The 24,991-nt window shown below is 49.6% G+C and overlaps 1 protein-coding gene and 2 non-coding genes across 7 annotated transcripts; all 3 read right to left on the bottom strand.

The window, feature by feature from the left end:
• Positions 1-327: 327 nt before the first annotated feature.
• EIF4G1 (eukaryotic translation initiation factor 4 gamma 1) lies at positions 328-21,024 on the bottom strand. 5 transcript variants are annotated; one of them, XM_028133949.2, is made up of 33 exons: positions 20,929-21,024; positions 20,052-20,108; positions 19,738-19,830; positions 19,358-19,444; positions 18,116-18,292; positions 17,761-17,860; positions 16,584-16,696; positions 15,687-15,779; positions 15,423-15,489; positions 14,273-15,103; positions 13,953-14,041; positions 13,678-13,864; positions 13,456-13,589; positions 13,166-13,324; positions 12,818-13,006; positions 12,439-12,636; positions 12,086-12,232; positions 11,650-11,886; positions 11,363-11,467; positions 11,082-11,241; positions 10,776-10,879; positions 10,100-10,202; positions 9,734-9,836; positions 9,284-9,516; positions 9,028-9,146; positions 8,731-8,903; positions 8,292-8,417; positions 8,070-8,151; positions 4,742-4,840; positions 4,511-4,645; positions 4,317-4,398; positions 4,038-4,178; positions 328-934 (listed from the first exon to the last, which is right to left on the bottom strand). In XM_028133949.2, the coding sequence occupies exons 3-33, from the start codon at positions 19,795-19,797 to the stop codon at positions 753-755; spliced, it is 4,815 nt and encodes a 1,604-aa protein (XP_027989750.2). In that variant the 5' UTR covers positions 19,798-19,830; positions 20,052-20,108; positions 20,929-21,024; the 3' UTR covers positions 328-752. The 5 variants fall into 5 exon arrangements, with proteins under 5 accessions (XP_027989750.2, XP_008155755.2, XP_054569774.1 ...); XM_008157533.3 differs by having other exon boundaries at positions 12,818-13,003; XM_054713799.1 differs by having other exon boundaries at positions 17,761-17,827; positions 20,929-21,023.
• Positions 10,958-11,033, bottom strand: LOC114228367 (small nucleolar RNA SNORD66). The gene has a single exon (XR_003614513.1). It is a non-coding gene; the product is annotated as a small nucleolar RNA SNORD66 (small nucleolar RNA).
• Positions 11,517-11,597, bottom strand: LOC114228368 (small nucleolar RNA SNORD66). The gene has a single exon (XR_003614514.1). It is a non-coding gene; the product is annotated as a small nucleolar RNA SNORD66 (small nucleolar RNA).
• Positions 21,025-24,991: the final 3,967 nt, after the last annotated feature.

Below are 24,991 nucleotides of genomic sequence, written 5' to 3'. Positions count from 1 at the left end.
AAAGGACTCGCCGGCTATAAACAGCCTGAAACTCTCAACAGGGGTTTGTGCACATTCTGCTAGGAAAGTGAAACCAGCCAAGTGTATTCTACTAAATACCCCAGCTATTCAGTCTCCCTCTGCCCTCCTAACAGGGAACCCCACCACGTCCACTTCAAGGGCCACCCTCCAAGAAAGTGACTCCCAGCTCCCACAATCATGGACAGGGGAAGAGGTAAGAGGGGTGCCAAGTTCTAGGAAGCTGCTGTAGTGCCAGCTCTGGAAAGGAGGCTGCCCGCCGATCCATACCCCTTCTCCGAGGGAGGCCATAAAGCAGAGGCAGTGAGCTTAATTGAATTCATGTTTAATAATTACAGGCACCGTGCCCCCCCTTCCCCCTGCCCAGGCAGCAGCAGGGGTGGTGCAGGGGCTGGGGCATATGCCCCCAGCAGCGAGGACGGCAGTCCCAAGAGTGATTTTCAGAAAATAAAAAAAGGACCCCAGGGGCAAGCAGTGGTGCCCCCCCAAGACACACCAAATTTCAAGACTTTATATATAATATATCTCTGTGTCCCAGGGGGAGGAGAGGGACACCTGGCAGCATCCTGGAGGGGGGCCCCAGGCAGCCCCACGCCATCCTGCCTCTTCAGCCACTTTATTAGCTCAGACACATCGCACTACAGGCACCCACTGCCACCGCCGCTGCTGCTGACCCCCCTGCAGTCCGGGCGGCTGGCTGGGCCATCCGAGTGTCCATGGGACCCCACCGGCCCTCAGTTGTGGTCGGATTCCTCCTCCCCCTCACGAAGCCACTTGAAGAAGCCTGTGACAGATTTAAGGGCCACGCCCTTGCCCTGCTGCTCAGCGGGGTCCTTGCTACTCTCCCAGCTGTAGAAGGCGTCTTCCTTCAGCACATCCTCATCGTACAACGCATCAAAGAACATCCCAAGCAGGTCTGCAAGGTAGGACAGATGTAAGAGGTGTGCTGCCCACAGCCACCCCATCCCACCCACAGGAATCCCTCCCAAGCTCCAATGTTAAAACAAGGCCCTTGACCAACTGTCCAGACATCTGTATCTTTGACCATCTCAGAGTGACTAGGTCTTTGACGGGACGCTAACCTCATGATCTAAAGAGACTGGTGACTGCGCAGGAATGAGTCACTTAGCCAAACCTTACAAAACTTGCCTAGCTTCACTCACCTCAGCAGCTTCAAATTTCCTCACTCTTAATATAATTAACAGGGAAGACTATGTAAAATTGGTACTCCTGAATTTGCAATCACAATCCCAGATGTATCACTCACAATTCAAGGGTATAACCTAAACATCTACTGGCCCCTATTACAGATCCTGACAAACTTGATTCCAATTTCCTCTTACTTTCCACCTCCTGAACATACATACCCTCTCTGGCCTTGACATATTTATATGTGCTACATCTTTTGCCAGGAACATCCTTTCTCTTGTCACCTTCCTAGTGAATTCCTTTAGGCTCAACTCAAGCACCCCCTTCTCTAACCCTCTTTCTCCCTCACCCCTAGCCTTCCCAAGCACTTGTCCTATAACCCTGAACACAACCTACTTCCTTCCCCACACTGCACTGCCGGTATTTCCAAAGCAAACTTTATATTCCTAAAAGTAGTGAACATAGTTCTTCTGAATAAAGAAATTAAGCCCTGGCCTGTTTGGCTCAGTGGATAGAGTGTTGGCCTAAGGACTGAAGGGTCCCATGTTCAATTCCAGTCAAGGGCACATGCCCAGGTTGCAGGCTCGATCCCCAGTAGGGGGCATGTAGGAGGCAGCCAATCAATGATTCTCATCATCGATGTCTCTCCCCCCCAACTTCCTCTCTGAAATCAATAAAAACATATATATACATATATATATATACATAAAATAAATTAATATAGCCCTGACCAGGTAGCTCAGTTGGTGTCATCCTGATACACCAAGATTGAGGGTTCGATCCCCAGTCAGAGCACATAAAAGAATCAATCAATCCATAAATAAGAGGAACAAATTGATGTTTTCCTCTTTCTCTCTCTAAAGAATCAATAATTTTTTTAAAAAAAGCAGAGGGAAATGAATAAACCATAGAATCTAGAGCCCAGTTCATTTGTGAAAAGCTGACTGAGCTGCCTAAGAAGCTGCAATCCAGGATACTCTTAGGGGTATGCACACCCTCAAATCTACAACTGCTTGCTGGTGGGCAGCCTCCCATCCCCATCCCACAGCAATGGCAGCAGTACATTTTTGTCCCAAACTTGTGCTCCAAATCCTTTGCACACCCACCCTGGGGACCCTATACACACAATCTGCCCTGTATTTTCAAGCCTAAGTTTCTCTGATCTCAACACAAAAGGCCTCCTTTACAACCACTATGTCATACCCAAAGTATTTTCGTATTTTGACAGAGATTGAATTCAAAGATTTTTGTTTACATTTGCTGTTTTCTTTTCTCAAATACTATTCAGTCCTTTCCAATTAAGATCCTGCACCCTACTCCACCAAATAATGATTCTGCTGGGATGGCCTCCATGTTTTTATGCTGCAGAAGCCCTTAATTTTCAGGTCATCTCTCATGGAGTTCTCAAGCAGTATCTAGCATTACTGACCACTTCCCGCTCCTAAAATTAGTCCTTCATTCATAGGGTCCTGTCCTCCTTGATATCTGTTTGATCCTTCACCTGAAGGTACTATCTCAGGCCCTCATCACTCTCCCTCAGGCAATCCCGTAATTTTTTGTTGTTTTTTACTTGTGACTTGCATGTGTTGTTGCCCTGTGCTAGCAACTCACAGGTAGACCTCTGGTCCTGATCTCTTCCTCTCCAAATGAATTCAGATATCCAGCTATCTACCAAAATCTCTGATCACCCCCACCCACAGACCACAAACTCAAAATGGCCAGACTCAACTTGATCCAGTGTTCCCTACCACTCAATGGATGGTACCACACTATCACCTCACCTACTAAATACTAAAAAACATCGCGGGAGGCTTATGACTCTCATCGCCCTCTCCCAGGTCAGTGTATGTCTTGGAATCTGCCCACACCTCTCCCATCCCCACAGCCAGACTGAGCCACTACCAACACATTCCTGGATTAGCTGATCCTACTGCATTCACACTCACCCCTATTCCAAACCATACTCTTCCCCTAATAGCCAGATCTAAAGACTGAATTAGAATATTTTAATTTTGCTTAAAGGCCCACAAAGGCGTCTTCTTGTCCTTAGGCTAAAGCCCAGAACTCAACCCCTGGGTACATAGCCCTGCGTGACCAGCCCATGTCCATCTCTCGCCCCCATTTTGCCTCACATGACTGGTTTCTGTGCTCCCTCCCAAATGGTCTTCCTTCAAGTTCTTTTACCTTCTGTCCAGTTCTTCCTACTTCATGGCCTTCTACACAGTTCCTTTTTCCAAGTCTCCCCCTCCCACTTGTTATTTAGCTCCCATTTGTCAATTCCCACTCATTATCCCTTAGACCAAGCATGTCAAAATCTCAGCCCTCTGGCCAAGATTTTGACACGCTTGCCTTAGACTAAGTGTACTCCCCCAAGAGCACCCCGCAGGATCCATCTCCCAACACTCCTCACTCTGTTGCGGATTCCAGGACAGCATGGGAACTGTGCTTGATTTACTGCTAACAGCCCAGGGCCCCAGCACCTACCTATTTACGGAATGCATAACTTCAGGCATGTTAACCTAACCCTCAGTCTCCCAAAATGGAAGAAGACAACACCATCTATTCTAAAGAAGTTGTGAGATAAAATGAGGCAAGAAATGTATCTCAGCCCTGTGCCTGGCAGAGGGAGCCATCATTTATCAGCTCTGCATTCCTGACACCTAATAGCTGGCTAAGCACAAAACAGGTAGTCACACCTTCAAGACTGAGTCTAACTCCTCCCATTTGTAGACAAGGAAACAAACACTATAGAGGGAAGTAATCAACCAGCAGAGCATTTTGCTCTCCAATGACCACCCACCTTTCCATGACTGTCCCCGCTTTCTGGCGGTTCTTCCACCCCACCCCCAACCCTCCAGCCTGGCTCTTACTGGGGGGCTGTTCTAAGGTCACTACAAGGGCCTGGAGGGCATAGAGTGCCTGCAGCTCCTTCTGCTCATCACATAGGTATTTCTGTAGCAGTTTCGCTCGTGCTTTCAGGACTGCAACATCCACTCGGAGGGTAGTCTCAACTATGGGAAGAAAGACAGAGATAAGTGGGATAATGCACCCTCATTCTGGTTCAGAACTAGGAGGCAAAGACCAAAACCTCCCTCCCTCCGTCTGTTGGGCCCACACCCTTGTCCCACCATCTTCCTGGCTCCTCTTACAGATAATTGCGGAATAGCAGACAGTTTTCATGAGGGCTCGAACTAATGTGTTGGATGCTACCTGCTGCTCAGTCAGGTTGGCCTATTCAGGAAAAAGAAAAACATATGACCCATAAATTCTAAATTTTGCCCCCATCATCACACCAGAACAACTTCTCCTTTATCCTGCTCTCCCGATATCAAAAGAAACGTACCTCTATCCAGTCAAACACCTGCTGGTTACTACTGTCCTCCTTGAGCAGCTTCTCCAGCTGCCTGCTCAGCTCCTCAGAGGAGAGCAACCTCTGGCCAGGGGCTTCTGACTCCTCTCCCAGGGTATATTCCACCTTCTGCAACCAAAAAAGCCCATAGTCAAGAGGTAAGTGTACCACGTGAGTGAGATGACGGAAGACTGGCCAGCCCCAAATGGAGCTCCAGCAACAAACCTGTTCAGCAACAAAGGCAGCAACATCCTGGCCTTCCAGTAGGAATTCTTTCCAGCTGAGTCCAGCTTCTCGCCATAGTGCCCCCACCTTTTTGGGACCCTGGAAAACACAAGACCAACTCAGCATCCCTTTCTCTCTCCAAGAATCTAACAGCACCACAAATGGCATCTATCAAATATTTACTGAAAGGCCACTAGGTGCCAGTTAGAGCTCAGGATGCTCTAGACCAGTGGTTCCCAACGTGGGGCACATGCTCCACAGGGGAGAAATTTGATTGTTAAGGGGGGAATTCAAGAATGAGTTATTTTTTGCATTTCTTATGGTTCTAGGAGCCTCATATATAGTATATAAACATACACTGTGATATATTTATGCATTTCAGTCCTCTATTATGTTTTGAAACTTTATTTGCTATATTTTCATATCACTTCATATTATCATTTTTTTAAAAACAATTTCTTAGTTATTTCTTCCTCAGTACTTCAACTGTCCTTTCATTCTTTTATTTTTCTCTTTCATGGATGCCATGTTCTTTGGAATCTTGTTTAGACCAAGTTAATGGCCTTTTAGGCTTCCTCCACATGAATATGAGTTCACTTTTTTTTTTTTTAATATATATTTTATTGATTTCTCACAGAGAGGAAGAGAGAAGGATAGAGAGTCAGAAACATTGATCAGCTGCCTCCCGCACACCCACCACTGGGGATGTGCCCGCAACCAAGGTACATGCCCTTGACCGGAATCGAACCTGGGACCCTTCAGTCCACAGGCTGACGCTCCATCCACCGAGCCAAACCGGTCTCGGCAGGAGTTCACTTTTTAAATAAGAATTATATGTCGGTGGGGGGGGTGCATCAGGATTTGAGAGATGCTTAGGTAGGGCATGGCCATAAAAAAGGTTGGGAACCACTGCTACAGAGGTACAAAATAGGCACAGGACCTCCAGGTTTACAGTCTAGTACCAGGCATAGACATCAAGCACAGACACAAGGCACTCATCCACTATGACACTGCGGGTTGGGGGGAATGGCCTAAGAGGCTCCAGGAAAGATGTCAATTACCTTTCACAGGATTATCCAAGAATTACTGGGTCACAAAAGGTAAACAGCCAAATCCAAATAGATACCTCATCCTAGCCTTACACACTCCTACACACTTTTTTTTTTCTAAAATAGCTTCGTTTTTCCTTACTCCAAGTAACAAATGCTGATGGGAAAGGACAGCTAACAAGTACATTCATTGGTTCCCAAGTCCAGAAAATTTTAGAAGCATATACACCCCTCCACCCACAACACAAATCAGAATCCTCTCATAAACAGCAGTCTGAGAGCACATCTATACTAATAAAAGGGTAATATGCTAATTAGACCCCAGACAAAGCCATGGAGGCAGGGCCGAGGCAGAGGTGGTTAGGGGAGATCAGGCCAGGAGGGGAGGACAGTTGGGGGTGATCAGGCCGGTGGAGGGGGGGGAGGGGAGGCCAGTTGGGGGCGAGCAGGCCGGCAGGGGGGGCAGTGGGGGGCAAACAGGTTGGCGGGGGGGGGGGGGAAGGGGGGCAGGAAGGCTGATGGGGGGTGGCAGTTGGGGCGAGCAGGCCAGCAGGCAGGTGAGCGGTTAGGAGCCAGCGGTCCTGGATTGCGAGAGGGATGTCCGACTGTGGGATCGGGCCTAAACCGGCAGTCGGACATACCCTGAGGAGTCCCAGATTGGAGAGGGTGCAGGCCGGGCTGAGGGACGGACCACCCCCGCCCCCCGCCTTCCCCCCGGCCCCGCACGAATTTCATGTACTCAGCCACTAGTATCCTATAAAAAGCAAGAGATTCTGAAGGGATTACTTTCGTAATCACAGGTATTCAAAATGATGACATCAACTCTTAACAAGATTATACTAGCAGTTCATAGATTTTAAAGATGCCCATGGATTTTAACACCACTGAAATGGAGTTGTCTCAGTATATTACATTTATTAATGGTTACTTTATTATTTTTTTAAAAGATTTTTATGATTTCAGAGAGGAAGGGAGAGGAAGAGATAAATAGAAAAATCAATAATGAAAATCATTGGTCGGCTGCCTCCTGCACTGGGGGATCCAGCCCACAACCCAAAAATGTGCCCTTGTCCGGAATCGAACCTAGGACCCTTCAGTCCGCAGGTCAATGCTCTATCCACTGAGCCAAACCAGCTAGGGAAGTATATTACATTTAAAAATACGACCATAAGTCTTTTTTTTTTTTCTTAGCAGAGCATAAATACATCCTATAATCTATGGCACCTTAGATTCAATGAAAATACAGAAGCAGTTCAACATGCTTTTTCTTTTTTTAAACATAAATTATCCTGGTACATAATTATGTATGCTGAAAGAACAATTCCTTTCAATTCCAAGTCTCATTCCTCCAGGTTCCAGGTAGCTGAACTCTTCTGAAACTGCACTTTCCAACTTCTCACTACCACTAAACACCACACCCAGCTTGCCTTTCCTATCTTCCCACCTTTCTACCTGCTAGTCAACAATTAACTTTCACACCAGGCAGCTTTTCCAGAAAGCATACTGTCATGATTATCAAACAGACACTCATTTGCAACTTCACAGTGCTTAAAACACTCAATTTCAACCACTTTATTTTATGCTTTACTTCACACTGTTGTTTTTGTTAAGTCGTCTTTTTTCTCCTCTTCCAACTTGTTTTTATTCATTGCTGTATTATCAATGCTTACTATGTAGTAAATGTTTTTGTGTTTCTTTAAACACTAGTTTTAAAAAAATGAATGAATGGGGAGAGGGCAATGGGGGAAAAAAGGACATATATAATACTTTCAACATTATTTATAAAAAACGAAATGAATGAATAAATAAAAGAACGAATGAAACAATCAAACAAGGGTCTAGGACCGTGGTCGGCTGCGGCTCACGAGCCATATGCAGCTCTTTGGCCCCTTGAGGGTGGCTCTTCCACAAAATACCACAGCCTGGGCGAGTCTATTTTGAAGAAGTGGCGTTAGAACAAGTTTAAGTTTAAAAAATTTAGCTCTCAAAAGAAATTTCAATCGTTGTACTGTTGATATTTGGCTCTGATGACTAATGAGTTTGCCGACCACTGGTCTAGGGTCTTAGATTCTCATTCTTCAGACTTGGCCAGAACTCTAAGAGGAACTGGTCTGAGGGAGTACCAGCCTCTCTCAGATACTAACACAGCATTACCATCCATCCCCATTAACCCCATCCCACCAAAGGACCAGGAGAGGCTTCAGTGTCACCCCAAATAGCCCAAACAGCACAGTGGGAAGAAATCCTGAACACATCATCCCTGAAAGGCTCTCACTCACCATGCTTTTGCATAGGAGCCCCAGGATCTCCAGCAACAGGGAAGCAGCTTTGCCCAGGGGCCTCAAAGGTTTTGTAATCTCCCTATAAGAAAATTCAGTTGTTTTTGTTAAGCCCTCAACATACTACCCCACCCCTCCCTAAACCCAGGCATCTTAGCCAAACACCCCTCCGTCCTCACCCCCCCTTTCTACCTCTCCTGAATTCCAGCTAAGGGAGCTCACCTGAATAGCTCCCCCATGGGTACTCCACCGTCCTGCAGAATTGGCGTTACCAGTTCTGCTAGGTAGAGCCACACATGGGGGATGTCAATTTCCATATCTTCAGCCAATTCTAGGATTTCAAACAGCCTGAAAAGGGAATTCAAAGTTAGGGCATTCTAGGAAAGAGGAGCCAGGTGTCCACCCTCCTTTTGGGGTAACAAGGCATGACTAAAGAATTAAACATGGAGCCCATCAGGAATATTTCATAAACATGGGGCAATTATCTCAAGCTAAGGACACCTTCTTGTCCTTAGATGGCTCAACCCCCTACCCCTGACAAAAATAATGTTGACCAGGGTGGTTGAGGAACCTACATTCTTCCTCAAGGTTCCACAGGTCCTAAAAAGGAAGGAAATTTGTGGTTTTGTAAAAGTGGGAGGGTCAAAGAAGTCGGTCATACCCTTGATAGTACTGAGCAGTGGAGAGGTGCCCAGCACAGAGCAGCTGGTGCAGCAGCCGTCCCATATGTTCACGAGCAATGGCACTGCGCTCCAGCGTGGACTCGATGCCATGCCGCACAAAGATGAAAAGCAGGGAGGGTGAGGCCAGCTCCTGCACACACTGCACTGCCTCCTGCAGGGGGCACAGGGTACAGGAGGAAGAGAGCAGTCAGAATCTGGTCCAGACCCTACAATGTATACCAGGCAGCACGGTCTCTGCCCACTCTACCATCACTCAGATCCCTCCCACTACCAACCTTCATGTCATTGAGATGGAGGTATTCCTCAATGATGGCCTTGGATTTCTTCTCTAGCTCCTCTTCTGATAGTGCAGCCTTAGGGGGACTCACAGGAGGCAAGGTGGCTTCTCGCTTCCCTGAGGGGGTACAAAACAGATCAGAGACTCTTCAGTTCCAGTCTTTCCAGCAAACTGCAGCTCTGAAGACTATCTAGGGACTGACTAGTCCCAAACTAGCCCACACCATTCCTCCCCTTCCTCTCTCAACCCCTTACCAGCATCCCGCCCGCGGTCCCGTTCTTCCGAGAGGCTAGCTGCCTTGCGCAGCCCCTCAGGCTGGGAAGGCCGCTCTCTACTCCGTTCCTCCACTTCCTTGCTGAAGCTCCGCTTGGTGCCAGGTGTCCGAGAGCGATCTAGCCGGTCCCCACGATCACCTCCCCGCTCACTCCGCTCTAAGCGATCTCCCCGGTCCCCAGCTTTCTCACCTCGTTCTCGGCTCAAGCTACTCCTGGAAGAAAGACAAGCACACGGTCTCTCACCTGTACTGCCCAGGCATTCGCTCCTTTACCCAACATGCTGAGCAACCATCAGGCCTTGTTCTTGGCATCAGGAAAATGCCCCATGCTCAGCATTACAGTTGTGTGTGAGGAATCCTATGGCAACAACCCAAACCCAATCATGGTATCCTCCATGTGTGTGAAAAACAGAGACCTAGGAAACTTCACCTCTGGGCCACACGTCTGTTTTCTGTGCTTTCAGTAGGTGCTGCTTGTTGAAGGGCTGAGAAGCGATTCAAGGTACTAGTAGCTGGACGAGCAGCTTCTGATGCTGGGGAGGCAGTAAATGAAAATTAAAATACATTTTCTTACATCCTATCACCTACTTGCCAGTTTGGGACACTTGGTCCTAGCCCCAACACTAAAGCATTTCAGTCCCTAGTCCCACCAAGTGGTACACGGCTCCTGCATTACCTAACCACTCTGTACTGAAAGCCCCACAGAGAGGCAAGGAGACAAGCTTCCCATGCAGACAATGCTCTACCCAAGAGAGCTCATGACTAATCACCCAGCTCTTTACAGTGGCCTCCCTACCTGCGTCAGAGGGCTTGGCTCCTGAGCCTCCACTGCTGCCCTTGCCCCAGCTCAATCGCCCTCCAGGTGCAAAGAGCTGGTTGTTAGAATCGATGGAGCCAGGCTGAGGAAGGAAAGGGGGTGAAGAGTCATGGGTCTGACCTGGCCAAAGCCCCCAGCCACACAGCCACCAACAGCCCAGACCAGGGCCAGGGAAGCTTTTCCTGTAAAGGGCCAAATAGTAAATATTTGAGGCTTTGCAGCCACACAGTCTCTATTCAACTACTCAACAATGCCGCTGTCACACAAGAGCACTCACAGAGGATAATGGGAATGAGTGTGGTTGAGTTCCAATAAAACTAAGAACAATGAAATGTAAATTTTACATAATTTCACATCACATAATAACATTTACTTTTTCCTACCAGTAAAAACCATTTTTAACCTGGGGGATGTACAGAACAGGGAATGGACCTACCTAATTTGGTGTGTTTGTCAGTGTGCTGACCACAGAGTGGCCCAGACCAATGTGATCACACGTCTTAGGGTTGGCAGTCCTGTCTCTAGTAATTTTAGCTGTCACTTTCCCAACCTCAGAGAATGAGGGCAGGAGACCCAAATGGTGTTTAATGCCTACTCTGATCCCTCAGTATCCTCCTATTACAAACATTACCCCCTCCAACATACACACACCTACCTTCGTGATCTTGGTGAGTCGTGAGGTGTCAATAGGGCGGCTGCCCTTACTGATGGGGACTGTGTTCCAGCCACCACCATCATCTACAAGTGGAAGGCCACGGCCTGGGACAAAAAGGAGAGCATACTGAAACAGTGAGTAAAGCCTAACGCCCTGTCCACTTGGGCTGACCCCAGCCTCGCTTCCTCAGATCCTCAGTTCCATCATGGGGTATCAGTGGCCCAGACACGTGGCACTAACAAGAAGTCATCAGTGGAAAGCACAACCCCTCATGTTGCCCCTCCTCAAATGTAGCCTCAAACTCACTGATAGGTGGGCCTGGAGGGCCACCCCGACGCTTATCGCTGCCCTTGGCCATTAGCTGCTGCACTTTTATGTGCTCCCGATGTTCCTCCATCTCCGCCTCCTTATGGATCTGGTCAATGGTCTTGGGACCCTGATCCCCTCGGCGTGGCACCCAATTGCTCTGTGGGGACATGAAGCCAACCACAAGATAATTACATCAGAGAGGCCAGACAAAGGAGGCACAACTGGGGGCTATAGGGTCAGAGGCAGCAGATTAGTAGTGGGAAGGCAAGGACACACACCCGTCGCAGATCCAGCACGTCTTGCAGCATAAAGCGGATTCGGGATGAAGTCTTCTTTTCCTTGATGATTTTTTCCATCTGGTTGAAATACTGATCCATTCGGGGCTAGGGAGAAGCAGCAAAGAGGTCAGGCCAGGAACTTCTAATTCTTCACCTCCAGCTGCAGGCCCTCAGCTCCATCACTGTGGTTCAGTGGCCCAGACATGACAGCCCAACAGGGAGTTTACCCGTGGACAGTAGGCCCCACGTACTTCAGCTTGTCCCCTTCCACATCCCAGGACCCCTACCTTGGCTTTTTCAAAGTCTAGGTCTTTGCCAATGGTAGTGAGCAGACGGCAAAGGCATTCAAGGGACTCTTCATCGTGGTTCTTAAGCAGTTTAACTACACAGTCGTGCATTATTGCCTCTGTTAACATCTTCAGCTTGAACAACTCCCCAATAAACTTGATATTCCCTAAAGAGCGCCGCCGGGCTATATCTCGAGCCTCTTCCAGCTCTTCCTTCAGGCGTCCCCGTTCCTCTGCCTGGCAGTCGTGAGACAGGAAACACATCAAAAAGATACCCAGCCACAGGGCTAAAACCCTCTCCTCCAACATCTAGATTTCTATACCCAGCAACAAGCACTCATGTCCTCAGGCAGAGAAACCCCCATACCACTACCCTCACCCCCAATTCTACAGCTAGCTTCTGGATAAGCAGTGGAATTGGTTAGTTTTCTCTCACCGTAGCAGCTTCATCCATCTCTTTTTGCTTCTTCTCAAAAACTTCATCATCATCTTTGTCTTTTTCAAACTCCTTCTGACATCGATTCAACAACAGTTTTCGAAAGTTTACAGTCACTGTCGGCTTTTCTGTAGTGGGCACTTTCAGCTGTGTGTCAAAGAGATGGTCACATTCAGATTAGTCCAGGGCAGGGAAGACCCCCACAGTCTTTACCTAAAAGCCAGGAAGACCTTTAGCTCCGGCTCTGCCTCCTCTTAGCTGCCATCAACAGCACAGACTGGAGGAGAACCAAGAAGCTGGACTCAAGAAATGGGAGGCCAGACCCCAAGATTTAGAAAATAGTGGAAACTAACCGCCATGAGGCAGCGACACATGTTGGCATAGGCCACAGAGAAGTTGGGCTCTGAAATGGCCTTCTCAAAAATGAGGTCAATGACCCCTTTCAGGCGTTCCTCGGTGTCGATGGCCAGCTGCGTCACCTGCTTCATCAACTGCTGGAACATCTGGGGTGTCAGCTTATTCAGAATGGAGCGCACCCTGCGGAACAGGTCCTGGTGGGGAGAGGGAATAGGATCCAGTGAGGTTCTCAGAACAGGGGCCACTGGGAGGGATGGAAAAGGGTATGAGAATGGAAGAGGCTAGGGATAGGATGGACAGAAGCAAAATAGGCAAAGTTGGCTCAGCAAACTCTGAAGAGAAAGAACAGAGACTAAACAAAGGACTTGCCGGTACCTGGGTTTTGCTGCCATCAGCATCCTCTTCCCCTCGGTCCTTATCAGCTGCTGTCCGCTTGCTGCTGGGTTTCCAGGCCTTCTCTGCTTTGTTCAGTTTTATATCTTCAGTCATTAATACTGTAGCAATGATCTTGCGTGGCTCCTTTCGGGGGCCCTGCTGAGATCGCCGGGGTCCCAGACCAGCCTGCTAAGCAAGGGGTAAGGACAAGAGAAGATGCAGTAGTCAGCACAACCTGACACGACTACCACACATCTTCAGGGAAAACTTCTAATTCCCCAATGAGATACAGAGGGCCACACATCCCTCTCCCCTTGCCCATCTATCCCGCTAGCCAGTCCCACTCACCGGCCCTCGGGGCAGCTCCCCACCTGGCCCACCCCTTGGGGGCCCACGATTGCTGAGGGTTGGTCGGCCAAGGTTGGCAAAGGATGGAGTAAAGTCTGGGCCACAATTTATGCCTTGAAGTCTAGCAGGATCCAGTGGCCGCAGTGGTGTTTTATTGGCCTGTGAAAAGAACAGAGAAGGTATCAGAAACAGGCTAGGACCACTGACTGCTCTTTCCGGACCTCGGGCTCCTCCCCATCCAGCCAGCCAGTCAGTCAGTACAAACTTAGCTTCCCCTCAAGCCCACCAACCTTATCCAATACCACATCACTGATATGAGGCAGTCCCTCCGGCTTCTGCATACTGGCAAAGATGAACTGAAAGCCAAGCAGGAACTCACGGTCATAACGCTTTTTCTCCTCAAGGTTTAGAGGCTTCCACTGATCTGTAAGGAAGACAGATGAACCAACCATACTGCCTCCTGGGGTCCTGATAAAGAGTACTCAGCCCTCTCAACCCTTCCTTCAACATACCTGACTTATATTCATACTTCTGTTCCCCAGGTTGGATATTCTCAGCATTGTGGATTTTGTCTTCCTTTGAGTCCCAGGTCTCATCTGGTTCCTCAGGTCGTGTGAGCACACTGCTGCTCTCAGGCTCTGGACAGGGGTTGTTGCCTACAGAAGGCTGACTTTCCACCTCCGGTACTCCTGGGTTCGCCTGCAGCCGTGGGGACATTTCGTTTGGTTGCAATTCAGCCACCATTCCATACCCAAACTCTGCCCTCTGCTACTATCTGCTTCCTTACCTCCTTGAAGGCATCTAGAAGGTCTCCTACAGCTTCCTTCTTATTGAGCTCCTTAATTTTCCGTCTCCTCTTTGGCACAGATACTGCCACTATATTTAGGACAGGGGAGGAAAAAAGGAATGGGAATAACTTAAGAAGTGCCCCTAACCCCTCAGGGGAAAAAGCAGTCACTATGTAACATTTCCTCTTTCCATCACATCCTCTCTTAAAATTCCTTAATCTAGTTCTTAGTTTCCATCACAGAGCTTCTGACCCAGACATAATAGCACAAATGGGAGATCAATAAATAGAAAGAACCACACCCTCCAGCTACATCTTACCTTGGTTGGCTGCTGCTGCCTCCAAATTCTGGGACACGTGGGCTGGAACAGGAGTACTCTCTGGTGGAAGCAGTTCCTCTCCTCCCTTCTCACTCTCAGCTTCTCCTCCTTCTTCCTCCTCCTCCTCCTCCTCCTCCTCCATTTCCTCCTCTGGAGCAGGGGAAGTCACCGGAGGAGCCACAGCTGGAGTGGCAGAGAGGATGGTGCGGGGAAGCACTGGTGCTGTACCCTCCTTGGCCTGCTCCTTTGGCTCACTGACTGGGCTCACGTCCACAGCTGGTGGTGAGGGGGCTCCATTGAGCAGTTCCTCAGGTTGGGCAGTTGGAGCAATAGGCGTGGGGGATTCAGAGGGACAAGCGGGAGGAAGGAAAGGGGCAAGTTCTGGGTTTGAGGACTCTAGCTCTGGTTCTAGATCCTCGGATGGGACCGTGCCATTAGGCTCAGGAAGAATTTCCACCTTGGGAGATGCCAGGGGGATGGAAACCTGGAGAGGACTGGAAGAGAACTCAGATTCCGGAATTGGTTTGCTAAGTGTCACTTCTACTTCCAGTATGGGTTCAGCGAGGGGAGTGGGTTCTGGAGAGACACAAAATGGCTCCCCAGTTTCACGGGGCATGGGGGTTGATTCTTCTACAGACATTTGTATTATCCCCGTTGTCATAGTGTCCCCAGGAATAGAGAGGACTGCAAGATTAGGCTCAGATCCTGGTTCCAAGATTGGGGGTGGTGATGGGGTCGGAGAAGGTGACGAAGGCTGCGATTCTGAAGGGCTATGCTCTGTGCCAGGCAGCCCCGGCCGGCCCCCAATGATTGCTCCCTGTGACCGGTCATCTGCACCACAGGAAGAATGAGTAATTAAAGGCAAGTCTTTCTCTGTTGTTCCTCCACCTCCGCCTCCCAGCCAAGGCATTCCCAACCTAATGTTCCCTTCCCCCAATCTTCTCCCACCTAAGCCTTTTCCCTTTTCACCCAAAACCCAACCCACACTCAAAATCCACTACCTGAAAACTTAAGTCATTCTTCTCTGGCACCTGGTTCAAGGCACCACCCCAACTCCTTGGCATTTTGTTTTATTTCTTACACCTCCTTGGCATTTTAAACTGTCACACTCCTTTTCCCCGTAAAAGCTCTGCTCCACATGCTTACACACCTGGCCGGACAACAACAGCAACCTGGGGAGTCTCCCCATTAGCTTGAGGCTCCAGGCCGACTCCCGTCTGCAGGACACAAAGTGTTACCAACTTTGCCTTGAAGAGTCCCACAACCCTCTTTACTAGAGCCATTTCTACTTTAGCTCTGCCTAGAATCCAGGAAGCAGGGAAATAAATCCCTTAGTTGAAGGAAAAGACCACCGGACTTGGGAGTCCAGGGCAGAATAGCCATCCCAACCATGGTCTTACTTAGCAGACAATACCTGGGGAGGAGTGGGTGTGGAGGCAGTTCGGGCCCCAGACATAATTTCCTCTGTGATATCCTTCCCTCCTTGGTTTGGATCTCGAATTCGGATCTGAGGAAAAAAAGCTACAGGATGAGTGGAACGCAGGAGGAGCCCACCTCTCCACCCTGCCCCACACCTAAGACTCCAGGCCAACCCTCCACCCTCCCACTGGGAACAGGTGGGCGGGTGCCGGAAACCCTATGAGTTCTACTGTCAACCCATCCGGCTGCTCTTGTAGTCCCTGGCCTGGTCCCCACCCCTGAGACCCTTGACCTCACAGAGCAGCCCTGTACATCACAATGCCCCTCCCTCCCTCATCCCTGCCCCAACAGTCCCCAAGGCAGTGGTTGCACACCCTGGGGCCCAGGACCCCCATCTAGGACCCATTCGGCTCACTTGTGGCTAGTCGGCCTGATCTCTGGGGGCAGGGCCCAGATCCAGTGGGTGGAGCCAGGGTGACTCAGCGGCTTCCCCAGCCCTGGCACCCTATTCTGGGCACCACGCCCAGGGCTTGAGGATTGAGCAGAGGCGGAGGCCTCAAGAGCTTCCAGGACTAGGGGGTGGGGGTGGGGCCATAGAAAACTAACCATTTCTAAAGCAAGCCACCAGAAACCTAAAACCAAACATGGATCTTTTGGACCCCAGAACCCAGGTCTCTCAGGAATTTCCCCACCAGCCACTTTAGTCTTCCCATGAGCTTCTTCTAAAGTAATCTTAGCACCACACAAAAAAACAGGGGCACTTCACAGATCCCCATTCTTTGCCCATTTCAACTGAAGATCTCCTTCCTCAACTTCCTGCTCCCTGACCCACAACGCGCCTGACCTTGATTCTCCCTTTCCAACATGTCCTAGAGCCCCTGTTGCTACTCACCGTTTTCCGCTCCCTCTTGGGAGCAATCTGGGGTGGCTGGTTCATCAAAACCGGGGCGGGGGCCACACCAGTGGGAAACTGCTGCACACCCTGGGCTGGGTAGTAGGTGCCAGCTTGGCGGGGGAGGGGGGAGACGACACACGGAAAGGAAGAATGGTGGCAGCGTCAGGGCACAACCATATACAAATGCCTGCTTGAGTACCTCCCAACCCCAGAACTTCTCATCACCCACAGCCGGCCCCTTGCCCTGCCCCACCCTCCTCCCCAAGGGAATTAGGTGTCTATCAAAGCTGGGGAACCAGTCTGAGCTGCGTTTACAAGAATTCCTGACACTGGCACACACACCCCTTATAGGCAGGGACTCGTTCCCCATCACACACCAGCCACCAGAATTCTGTCTGTTCCTCTTCCACCTGATAACATGCTGTATGTACCCCACCCCAGGCACCACGTACACATATACTCTGAGGGAGCAGCAACTACTTAACCTGAAACAGAATCAGGTCTTTGGCTGGGAATGAGAAAAAGAGATTTGCCAACCCTATCCACTCAACATGAGTCCAGTTCCAGTCTCCAGCCCTTTGCTCAGGAGCAAGTAAATAAAAAGTAAAATTATGAACCAGGCCCAGGATGAGGAAAAATTAATTCCTTAAAGCAATGGTCTCCAAAGTGGGATACATTCTTTAATCTCATCCATATTCTCCACTTGTTTTTCACAAGCAACCTAAGTATTATTTGTTTAAATTATGCAAATTTATATAAAAAAAAAAACATAACACGTATTAGAGGTACCTAATCAAAATTTTTCGTGATAGATGATCAAAAAACTCTGGAAACCACTACCATAAAGAACAGACTAATCCTCTCTGAGAATATAAATGAAAAACAGCTACAAAAACCTCCCAAATCCACGGGTCCCGAAACCATGGAATGAGTATCACAGGAAATGTTTACTTACAGGCCCTCAAACTGGTGCCTGATCCAATATTCCTTGAGGTGGGGAGGACTCCAACTCTCAGAAATAGGATAAAATTCCCCACCACCCACACATATCCCTACAACCTATTAACCCTATCATTTCTAGACCAAGAGACAAGCCTAGAAAGGGTTTTAGGAATTAGTGAGTTTAGATGTCCCTTGTACTCAACTCTCACCTGATCCCCCCTCCCCTGCTTACCATAGGTCCCAAACTCTGTAGGGCTTGCACCCGGATAGAAACTTGGGGCTCCAGGCTGCACAGGATACTGCTGTGTCGGAACAACATATGTGGAACGCCCCTGGTGAGGGGGAAGGGAGAGGAGGAGGGGGAGAGAAGGAGTTGAGGAAGCTGAGTATCATATCAGACTACAAAGAGAATGTAGGGCAAGATAGGACAAGCCATTAAAAAAAAGATAGGACAAGCCAACTCTGGGCAGTGACCAGAAAGAAGTCCTACCCTATGGAGAAGAGATGGGATTGGAGGGTCAGGATTGGGGAGATGAGGGTTGGAGTACAAGATTCTGTGGCTTCCAGCCCCCAGCCTCCAGCCTCACCTGTCCAGGGATGTAGTAGGCCCCCTGGGAGGCTGGGTAGGAGATCTGGGAAGGGATCATCATTACTTGGGATCCAGCAGGGTAGACATGGGCAGCTGGGCCAGGGCGGGCGGGGGCTGCACTCTGCACTCGGGAAGCTGCACTGCTCGGGGGCTGGGCCCGGCTAGGGTAGAAGTGCTGTCAAGAGGGAGGAAGGCAGTTGACATTGGGAAGGGCCACTCCTGCAATGTCTCTAGTCTGGAGAGAAGTACTAGAGCTATGGAGCATGGGGCCCAATCCTTCCAAGGCCCACTTCACCAAATGATGGTTAAGTGGCCTCTTGTACCTACACATGCCCTCTACACTGAGGTACACACTTCGCACCCTGTGTATTCACTCCCTCACTGCCATGCATACTCATGTCACCTCCACCAGGCTACCCTTCTGAAGAGGCTTCCTAGCACCCAGATGCATTATGCCTAACTAAAGCCTTTTTGGACAACATACTCCCAGCATGCACTGCTCCACCCTAAAGTACTGAGGAACTAACTAACATGCAAAGGTCGCCCAGTTGCCAGGTACACAGTGCAAGATTTAGCCCCTAACATGCATCAGTCAGTCGCAGACTGAAAACTTAGACAGCAAATAAGTCCCCACCCTGAAGCCTCCAGTCCCTAGGTCTAGCCCTGGACTAGGACAGAGGATAAGGGTGAGACCAGGAGAAGGTCCAGAATTAGCAAAGGGGTATTACCTGCAGAGACCTGAATCCTCCCTGAGAGCACATGGGGACAGGAAAGAAGAGCATTATCCCCAAGGTGATGGGGGGAGGTGGGGGAGGAAGTAGGACAAGAATCCTCCCACTTAGTGAGGAAGAATTTAGGGAACAGAGAAAGGCAAGCAGCAGCTGGAGTGTTTATCTTGCCACAGTCCAGAGAGAAAGAAGGGAAGGGGGATGGAGCAATGGCAGCCTCCCAGTAAAAGGAGGAAATAGGAAAGGAGTTGGCAGCAGGGCCCAAAGTACTGCCCCCAATTCTCATGGCACCAGGACCCCTAGTAATGTCACCCCCACCAACTACATACTCCCCAAAGGGCCGTAAGTAATCAACAGTGCAAAGTGCAGAGTCGCATGAAAGAACACAGAGCAACTGTCAGGAAATTGGGGCAGGTACAGGGCCTCCATAGTTTCCATCCAGGCCCAAGCTGGCTTAAAGCTTTCCATAGCTCCCACCCAAGCCCCCTATTCCCATCCCCACAGCCCCTCACCTGACGGGGCTGAGAAGGCGTGTTCATTTGTGTCGCTTGTGGCGTACTGAACACCACCGGTGCTGTCTGCCCCGGGGGAAACGCTGGCTGAAGGGGGAGACCAGAGTTCAGCAAGAGGGGAAACCCGGGTGGGGCAGAAACCCAAGCTGGTGAAGTAAGGGGAGCAGATCTGGGGCAAGAGCCTCAGCAGTCCACATACCCCCTCTCCATGACAGCCCCTGGAACAGCCAGGAGCCCTGTCTCAAATTGGCAGCAGAAAACTGCACTTTGCCCTGACACAGATGGGGGTGGGAAAATCCAGAGGGTTGGAACCTGTTCCTGACCGGCTGCCTGGTCTCCCCCACCCCCACCCCAGTCTCTGCTAATTCCTTCCTAATTACCTGTGGGAGTCCAGGGGATGGGGCGGGTGGGGGGCCTGTGGGCTGTGGAGCTTTGTTCATTTCATTTGGTCCACATCAGGGTCCCCCCAACACCTGTTGGGAAAGAGTGGAGCTCGGAAAGGGGAAGGGACCCAAGCTTAAGGCAAATGGAGTGGGGGAGGGGTGAGAAAAGGGCTAGGTCCCACACTGAGCCCCTGAGACGCCGAGGGGGTGAAGGAGCAGACAAGATACAGCTTACGCCCCCACCAACACGCTGTCAACCCGCATCACCTCCAACCACCCCCCTGACCTGCTGAAACAGCACCCTCACTCACCCCCTCGGTTAAGAATAAGTCCACGGTGCGGCCTACAGGTTCTGGGCATCCGAGGGCCTGGGGTTGGGAGGTGAGGGGTATCAACCTGGCTCCGCGGGGCCCAAGACCAACCAGACCGGAAATTCCAGGTCTCGCTGGCACCAGGCTCCCGGATCATACACGGAGCTAGCAGCTTCGGCCGTGGTGTCCCCACCCCCCACCTGGGGACACCGGGTTCCGGGCCTGGCCCAGGGGCACACAAGGCACGCCTGCCGCGGGTGGCCACGGGGGCACCCGCGCGGGGCCCGAGGCGAAGCCTGCCGCCGCCCAGGAGTGGAAGCCAGGAAGGGCGGGAGTCGGGCAGTAAAAGGCCAGGCGGGCGGCGGCCGAAGAGGAGCCGGTTTCAAGCGAGGGTCGGCCTGGAGGGCGGGCGGGCGGGGCCGGGGGCTCCTCCCTGCCCACCGCCGTCGCCTCCCTCCCCTGCGCCCTCCCTGCGCAGAGCCGACCAGTGCCAAAGAACAACGTGTCACTTCCCGGCGGCCGGGCCGCAAAGGGGGGAGGGGGCGGCGGGCCGGGAGCCGCGGTGCCTGCGCCGGCGGGGCCTCCTCGGGTCAGACCGCGGCGGGACTTCGTGGCCGGGGAACCCGGCGCCCTCCCAGGCCGCAGGGACCGCATATTCTGGCCCCGCGCTTCCCCACCCCCACCCAGCCGCCGGGCCGGGCCAGGCCGGGCACACGTGGGCCGGGGATCGGGCCCTGGCGGGCGGGGGCCTGGGCTTGAGCCGCGGAGCCAGGGCGCCGGGGCGGCGGCACAGGGTGGCCGGTCCCGGCCCGGATGGCGGCGGATGCGGGGGGAGGGGGTGGGGGGGCCGGGTCGGGCCCGGACATGGCGGCTTTACCTTCAGTCTCCTTCAGTCCGCGCGGCCGAGCCCCACGCAGCCGCACAGACGTAGTCCACAACCATTTCCGGCTCCCCGCACAGATCCCGCTCGGCGGCCACCGCTTCTCCGCAGGCGCAGCCGGCGCCCCCACGTGACCGGCGCGGAGGGCGGAGCCGCGCCCGGCGCCGCGGAGCACATGGGATTTGCTCCGCCTCGTCATGTGACAGCCACGGCCCGCCCCCGTGTCCCCTCCCGAACTTTAGAACTCCAGACAGACCCTCCAACTCTGAGGCTGTGTTCCGCAGTCCTTTAGTTCATTCATACTTTGAGCCAGCGTTTACTGAGTGCACACTAAGTGCTAGGTGAAGTGCTAGCTAGGGGTCGAGAATATTGAAATCAAAGACTCAGTATTGCCTAAGTAAGTCATGGTACAAATAGAATGTAAAATATACTATAAAAATACAAAAAGAAATATGAACTATACAGCCTTTGGAAATGATGTGGGTTAGTTCATTAACAGACCTATTAAACAGTGTTATGCCCCGGCTAGGTATCTCAGTTGGTTAGAGCGTGGTCTGGATACACCAAGGTTGTGGGTTTGATCTGGTCAGGGCACATAGAAGAATCAACCAATGTTTTAGAAACTGTTTTTTACATTAGTAATGTATGTTCATTTAAAAACTTTAGAAAATAAAGATAAATTAATATTTTAAAAATTTTCAAAAAAGAATCAACCAATGAATGAGAAAATAGGGGGAACAACAAATCGATGTCTGTGTCTCTGTCTTGCTCTCTCTCCTCTCTCTCCCTTCCTCTCTCTAAAAAGTCTATCTAAATAATTTAAAAATATATAAACTGAGTGCTATGCTAAAAGAATTGAAACATTCTAACTATGAAATTAGTATAAGGGATGTGTCTTTCACAAAGTTCAGCCACTGTCAGAGAGTAAAAATCAATCATGGAAAATTCAGAATGATGGAAGAAGTAATCTCAAAACGACTGCCCAGTAGTCAAAAGAATTGAGACCCCAGAAGGGACCATACTAAAGCCAAATCCACATACCAGGAGTCAGGTAGGTAGCCTGGGTTTTAATCCAAATTATCCTACTTAATACCTGGCAATACACCTACTTAATCTTCTATATATATATAAAAGCCTAATATGCAAATTGTCCCCTCGGAGTTCAACCAGGAGACCGGGAGTTCGATCACTCGCTATGACATGCATTGACCACCAGGGGGCAGCACGAAATGAAGGCAGGCCCTGTCGGGCAGCCCAAAGGCCCCAATTGGCCCTGATTCCTGGCCAGGCCTAGGGATGCTACCCGTGCAGGAATTTCATGCACCAGGCCTCTAGTACAGTTATAAAATGGTAAGATTTGAAACCAGGCAGTCTGGATCAAGTCTAAGCTTTTAACTGCCGTGCTTTTAATCTCACAATGATAATGTGGATTGTGAGGATTAAAGGAGTTAATTCATGTGAAAATGCTTAAACCCAGTCTGCATGGCTCAGTTGTTGTTCATCAACCTATGAACCAGGAGGTCATGGTTTGATTCTGGGTCAGGCAGGGTTGGGCTCAATCCCCAGTGTGGGGCATGCAAAGAGGCAGCTGATCAATGGTTCTCTCTCTTTGATGTTTCTATCTCTCTCTCCCTCTCCCTTCCTCTCTGAAATCACTAAAAATATATTTTTTAAAAAGTGCTTAAAACAGTGCATAGGTTTTTGTTCACTCCCTTCTCCTTGTGTATACACATTATCTAAGAAGAAAAAATATCTCAGCACCAAATGATGAACTGGCCACTTAATATGTATGACTTATGTGACCTCAATCCTCACAATTTCCTACAGAATGGATTGTATTATCATTCCCATTGTATATGAGGAACTGAAGCTCCAAAGGTGGGAGAGCAAAATAGATACATAGAGAAGGAACTACAGTGAAAATGAAAATGTCAATCTAGATCTAGAGTATTCATTGGTTTAAGTGCTGTGACTTAATCACATAGGGCTCCCTACTCTACTCTTCTCATTTCTCTTTCTCCCTGAGCAAACTAAGAAAATCAGCCCTGGTGGTGTGGCTCAGTTGGTTGGAGTGTCATCCTATACACCAAAAGATTTCAGGTTCGATTCTTGGTCAGGGCACATATGGGAGACAACCCGATCAATGCTTCTCTCTCACATCGATGTTTCTCTCTGTGTCTCTCCCCCTCCCTTCCACTCTCTCTATTAAAAAAAAAAATCAATGGAAAAAATATCCTCGGGTGAGGATTAACATCAACAACAAATATCCTCAAGTGAAGATTAACAACAACAAAGAACAGACTGTGGAATCTCAGAGGGAAGGCAGGAGAGGGAGGGTGGGTGGGAAGTGATCAACCAAAGAATTTGTATGCATAACCTAAGGACACAGACAACAGGATGGTGAAGGCCTGGGGCAAGGGCATGCTAGAAGGGGGGAAAAGGGAATATGTAATACTTTCAACAATAAAGATTCAATTTAAAAAATCAGTTACTACCTACATGTCAATCCATTCCTACCTTAGAATCCACTCAAACTCCAGTCAGAACAAGATTCTACCTAAAAGAGATCATACACACACATATGTATATATATACATATTGATTTCAGAGAGGAAGAGAAAGGGAAATAGAAACATAAATGCTCAAGCCCGAAATCCAGGCACTCGCCCCAACCAGGAATCAAACTGCAATTCTAAGATATATTCACCTGCCCTAGCTGGTTTGGCTCAGTGGATAATCGGCCTGTGGACTAAAGGGTCCCAGGTTCAATTGCAGCCAAGGGCACATGCCCAAGTTGCAGGCTCAATCCCCAGTAGGGAACGTGCAGGAGGCAGTCCACCAATATTCTCTCTCATCATTGATGTTTCTATCTCTCCTTCTCCCTTCCTCTCTGAAATCAATAAAAGTATATTTTTCATGTATTGTATTAAACACTGCCCAACCAAAAAATCTGGGATTTGCCCTAGCCAGTTTGGCTCAGTGGATAGGGCTTCGGCCAAGGTTCGATTCTGGCCAAGGGCACATGCCCGGGTTGTGGGCTCAATCCCCAGTATGGGGTGTGCAGGAGGCAGTCGATCAATGATTCTCTCTTATCATTGATGCTTCTCTCTCTCTCCCTCTTCCTTATTTTCTGAAATCAATAAAGAAATATATTTAAAAAAAATCTGGGATTCATCCTACATTCCTTCCCATCCACATACTACATCTAATCAGATACCAGGTCCTACTGGTGTTTGGATCAAAATCCAGTCTTGATTTTCTCTTTTAAAAAATCTTTCTTTGCCTGGCTGGTGTGGCTCAGTTGGTTGAACATTGTCCCATGCACCAAGAGGTCGCCAGTTCAATTCAGGGTCAGGACACATGCCAGGTTGTGGACTAAATCCTCAGTAGGGTGCATGCAGGAGGCATGTTTCTATTTCTCCCTCTCCCTTCCTTTCTCTCTAAAATCAATAAAGGCATTTTTTTTTAAATCTTTCTTCAGCCGAAACCGGTTTGGCTCAGTGGATAGAGCATCGGCCTGTGGACTGAAAGGTCCCAGGTTCGATTCCAGTCAAGGGCATGTACCTTGGTTGCGGGCACATCCCCAGTAGGGGGTGTGCAAGAGGCAGCTGTTTCTCTATTATCGATGTTTCTAACTCTCTATCCCTCTCTCTTCCTCTCTGTAAAAAATCAATAAAATATATTTAAAAATTTAAAATAAATAAATCTTTCTTCAGCTCTTCCCTATCTCCCCATTTTTACTGCCCCAATTTAGGCATTCATTTCACTTGCGTGGTCTCTGAGCCTCCATGTTGCACTTTCCCACCCAGATAGCTAGCTGATCATGTCACTTTCCTGCTCTTATTCAGTGATTGAGATATTGTCAATTTCTTAGCACAGCAAAGCTCTTCTAAACCTGATCAGAGAAGGCTTAGAACTACCTCCAACCACACTTTCCCTGGCTCCACTCACTTATCCATGGTTTCTGAAAACAAATAGCTTTTCCACCTCTCAGCTTTTGTTACTCCTTTAGCTATATCCTACCCTCTTTTCCTCTGGACAAACTCATCTTCTTCCAATT

Source organism: Eptesicus fuscus, chromosome 3 (assembly GCF_027574615.1).
Source record: "Eptesicus fuscus isolate TK198812 chromosome 3, DD_ASM_mEF_20220401, whole genome shotgun sequence".
NCBI lineage: Eukaryota > Metazoa > Chordata > Mammalia > Chiroptera > Vespertilionidae > Eptesicus > Eptesicus fuscus.
Note: the sequence above shows the minus strand (reverse complement) of the source record. Positions and strands in the feature narration are given on the sequence as shown.